The 4,536-nt window shown below is 31.1% G+C and overlaps 1 protein-coding gene across 2 annotated transcripts; it reads right to left on the bottom strand.

Moving 5' to 3' along the window:
- Window positions 1-566: 566 nt before the first annotated feature.
- LOC143237108 (techylectin-5B-like) lies at window positions 567-4,188 on the bottom strand. 2 transcript variants are annotated; one of them, XM_076475981.1, is made up of 4 exons: window positions 3,891-4,188; window positions 3,055-3,157; window positions 1,875-2,054; window positions 567-1,194 (listed from the first exon to the last, which is right to left on the bottom strand). In XM_076475981.1, exons 1-4 carry the CDS (start codon window positions 3,906-3,908, stop codon window positions 941-943), a joined length of 555 nt encoding a protein of 184 aa, XP_076332096.1. In that variant the 5' UTR covers window positions 3,909-4,188; the 3' UTR covers window positions 567-940. The 2 variants fall into 2 exon arrangements, with proteins under 2 accessions (XP_076332096.1, XP_076332097.1); XM_076475982.1 differs by having other exon boundaries at window positions 1,875-2,039; window positions 3,891-4,179.
- Window positions 4,189-4,536: the final 348 nt, after the last annotated feature.

A 4,536-nucleotide genomic window follows, 5' to 3' on the forward strand; every position in this document is an offset into this window, starting at 1 on the left:
TTATTTTCTAATTAATTACTATGGTATCTCATATTAATTCACGTTGGGTGTTAGTTAATAAGATTTCGTGAAATCTATAAGGCCTAAACTTGGGAGTGAAATTGAGGTGTTCTTGGAGTTGTAGTTATCTATATTGTATGTCTTCCTACCTGTTTCTATTCTACGCAATGTGGTAAAATAGATGTTTCTTGGTTATTATGAAATCAGCTATTCTTAATGCGTATGAAATTTTATATTAAAGAGCCCGAAATGTTTTCCAACTGACAGGAATTCTCTAGAAAACTTCGCAATTCTTTTATCAACAAACTACACCTTACTTGATGACAGGAGGATGAATGGAAATGTTGGTTGCTATGAATTATATTGAACAGGTTCAGTTTAAAATAAAGACTAAACCAAAATAACTGTGGAGATATCTAACAGGTTAGCTTAATAACCAAAGATCAAACAGAAATGTTGATTACAATGTAATGCTAAATCTTTTCATGACCAGTTTATATGAACTATAATAATGAACTAGACTCAAACTGAAAAACACGTTTTTTAAAATATTATACAAAATGTAACTTTAAAAGAACGTTTTATTTGATATCTCTCACTACAAAATATTTTTACAAAGTTTTTCAATTACCAATAAACTTCGCAGATGCCAAGAATTACTAGCGTTTAACAACTTCTCGTACAATACAGATATATCTCTGGGGCCTGACAAAACCTTGTTTGATTTGCTTGGGTTTTACGTAAGAAAATTTCACTGCATGATGGTTAAAAACAAAAACGTCTTAAAAACAATAATGATTACGTTTTTACCTTATCAAAAAGTTTAAAATTAAAAGCAACTTTTTCCCTCTTAAAATATTCAAACCATTAATATCACATCCAACCTCTTTAATATAGTAATAACGTTAACAACTTAAAGATAAGTACAACAGCAACATGGTTACATTTCTGGTCGAATCTTCATCTCACTTTTCTTCATTGATTCTTTACCTCCTTTAAAATGGAACCAAATAATCCCTTTCGACGATGTAGTTTCTCCCCTTGGTACATAGGGGCCATTAAGGTTTGCATGAAAACAATCTTTAAACCACCAACCACTTTTATATTCAGTAGCACAACTTTTAGTAATTTTGTCATTGTCTCTGTCAACAGTGGAGAACTCAGAATTGTTGGCTCTTGTAGTCAGTGAATCTCCTAACGAAAAACTAAAGTATTAACAACAAATACGTAGAAAGAAACGAATGAATAACGTACTTAAATCCAACACTTTTTGTATTTTCTATTTTTGTTGATTGCTAAAGATTAGACGTACTTATGAACGATTTTGGTATATTCTGATGGTTACTAAATGTAACCATAGGTTCTGATGATTGCTAAGTGTAACTATGGGGATTATTGGATAATATTCGTCACTGCTACATGTTTTACGAATAAACATTATTTAACCTTTTTGTTAATCCATTCTTAATGTTACAATGTTTCCTAACTGTTGAAAATTGGAACGTCGTGACCTGTTAACTGCATTTTGATTTGAGGTTAATTCTATAGTACACGGTACACATCAACCACAGTGCTATGGTTGTACGTTTATAATGATATAAAATAAGTATATTTGATCTTCGTGTAAAAACACTGAACTATTTACCTACAAAAATTGTTTTATGGTACTTAAATGTATTAAAACAAGCTGTCATGGAAAATATTGAATAATTAAGATATTTATAATGATTCAAAGAATAAAATTTTTATGTGATGTAAAGTTTGATTGTTAATTTATTATGTTATAAAAGAGAATATAAGTTTAACACTTGATAATGAAGACAATAAATAAATATATCAGTAAGGAGAGAGAAGACGGTTAAAATCCATCTTACCAGCGTTTCCATGATAGGATCCAAACGTTAACCTGAAGTTTTCTCTCTCACTACGTACTAAGAAGTTACTGTATTTGGCATAAGTTTTTTCACCACCAAATGTTTCAAGGTCTACTCTGAGTTCCATGTGGTGACTGTTGGAAAGTATGAAGAGGAGTTCATTCCCTGAAACACAGATTACTGGAGAGAATTAACATAATCTAATCACAACCATAATGAACTAATGAACTTTCAATGAACAAATACTAAGATTTAATGTAGCCATCAAAGCAGTAGCCTGACGTGCGTGTAGGCGTCCTAGTTGTCGTTGTTATTAGTTTAAATTAATATTCATATCACATCGTAAGTATAAGAGCCGTTATTTGTCACTTTAAGGTCATTCAGTTATTGTTTATTGCTTGATTTCATTCACTCTCACTGCTAAATATAAATATCTTTATGGTTCATTCATTTCGGTAAATATCAGTGGTTCATATTACAGTTTTTGTCTATATTTTTCTATAAATACACTTTTACCCAAATCTAACCATCCTCATCCTTCAAAAGGAAGTTTTACTTATCATCTCGATAAATGTTTTAATCTTGTATTATGTTACAGATGATAAATTCTAATTCTTCTAAAAATTAACTCTTTTTATGGCAAATATCCTTACAACACTGGGTGATGTAATGTATTATGTTAGGCAGTATAATACGGAGAAATGCCGTTTAAAGTTTACTTTCATTAACGTTGCATCAGGACTATTTTCAACTCCAAATGTTTTATAATTCATTCTACTTTTATCATTTGAGTCATGTATGAACTGAAAAACTGACTTGATACATATCTTGTTTCAACAGATCAAAGTATATATATAAAACATTTTTTTATAAAACAGACTTATTTATATGATATATTTTGAGATGTTAGTTTGTTTGAAGCTCACCCTAAACTACACAATGGGTTGTCAGTGTTCTATTCACTATGGGTATCGAAGCACAATGTTTCGCATTTTAGGTTAGTAGACATGCTGCTGTGCTATTGAGTGTTACGCTGGAAGGTGGAATGTACGGACATAATTCCAAATAAAATTATAATACGTGAAACAAGACGTATTTACACCATGATGGAAAGACGTGTGGTAATATAACCTCGTTCAAGTAAAGATACTTGTTTTTGAGTGGATGTAAATTATTTTACCTAACCAGAATTCACCATCTCGTTTACCAAAACCATGTTTATAAGCAGTCCATGATAGGTTGAAGTGTTGTCTTGGAGTGATGTCGTCACGGAACTGAAACAACTATAAAGAACATAAAGAAAACAATAAATAATCTATATTTTTATATACACCACATGATATCGTAAAAAATCAAACTACAGACGGTATAATATGCTATACTAAACATATTTTAAATATGAAAAACAAGTCATATGACAACCACAGTCGATACAAAGTCGCGTAACATCAGAAGTAAATATTTTCTTTGACATTCTTAATTACTGTAAGACCTGCAACAAATCCTATCTTAAGTAAGCTGAGCAAAGTGCAGCATCTTGTGATAGTTGTTAAAATACAACATGGCCAGGCGATAATTTATGTATTATAGTAGTGCGGTGAGGCTAGAAAATCGTTTAAATATAACGTACTCATCATATGTTTCAATTGGATAAAAAATTATTGAGACATCGTGAAACATATTTACACATATATATATAACGTTAGAGATTCTCTAAAGTTATAACAATTATATTTTGCATAATAAAGCTAACCTTACTCAGAAAGTAACGTCATTATTTTCTAATCTTCTTAAGCACCTTACGTAACATAAACATTTATAAAAGGTATCCACAAAATTTGTACAGTAAGTTGTTCACTTACTCATTCAAACTAAACACGTTACTAAGGTAAACACTTACATCTAAAACCATTAAATTATAGTTTTAAATGTCAGTAATACAAGTACTAGTAGAACATTTTAGTAATTTGATTTAATACATTTTGTTTAAAGAAAAGGCTCGCATATATAACTCACCGTCCACCCTCCCCCCATCAGTAACCATATCGCAGAATACAACCACAGGTCTGTGGTAGTAACGAGGCCAAATGCGATACCATCCGTTTTCAAAAAAACCTAAAGCATGTAAATCTAAACAGTTAGTTGCGGGACGAGGAACTTCTGACTGTTTGAATAAAAAAGTTAAACGATTGTACTGGTGAATGTAGGCTTAAGATATAACAGAGAAGTACTGACACTAGAAACGATAATGTAGTGCCCATTCTCTGTGTAATTTGACAGCTTCTGTTTATCTGGAAGCTTTCTCTTGCTTTATATACACGTGTGAATATCATGTTAATTTAATAAGTATATTCCATAATCTTATATAATTAACGGTGACGTCATTCAATCAGATTTAATGGAGACGAAGATCGTATATTTTATTTCTCAGTTGCTGAGGAATTTTCCACTTGTCTTATCTCGTTATTCATGTCACGAGGTCAACATGAACCAGCTGTCTTTGAAGGAGTTTTCCAAAAAAGTATGAACAGTTCCGTAAACTTAGAAACGTTAATGTTACATAGGATATGAAAATAAAGACAGTAAACATTTACGAGCAGTATGATTTAACTCTAGATGAACCAAGACGTTTTTCTACTGACCTCCTATTAATTTTGTCCTT

This window comes from Tachypleus tridentatus, chromosome 13 (assembly GCF_004210375.1).
Source record: "Tachypleus tridentatus isolate NWPU-2018 chromosome 13, ASM421037v1, whole genome shotgun sequence".
In the NCBI taxonomy this organism is placed as follows: Eukaryota; Metazoa; Arthropoda; class Merostomata; order Xiphosura; family Limulidae; genus Tachypleus; species Tachypleus tridentatus.

Bases quoted from the DNA above. Each gene is read 5' to 3' on its own strand.
- LOC143237108 (XM_076475981.1), bottom strand. The intron at 2,055-3,054 runs GTAAAATAATTT...AATTCTCTCCAG, and splicing joins AGATGGTGAATTCTGGTTAG to TAATCTGTGTTTCAGGGAAT. The intron at 1,195-1,874 runs GTAAGATGGATT...GTTTTTCGTTAG, and splicing joins ATCCTATCATGGAAACGCTG to GAGATTCACTGACTACAAGA.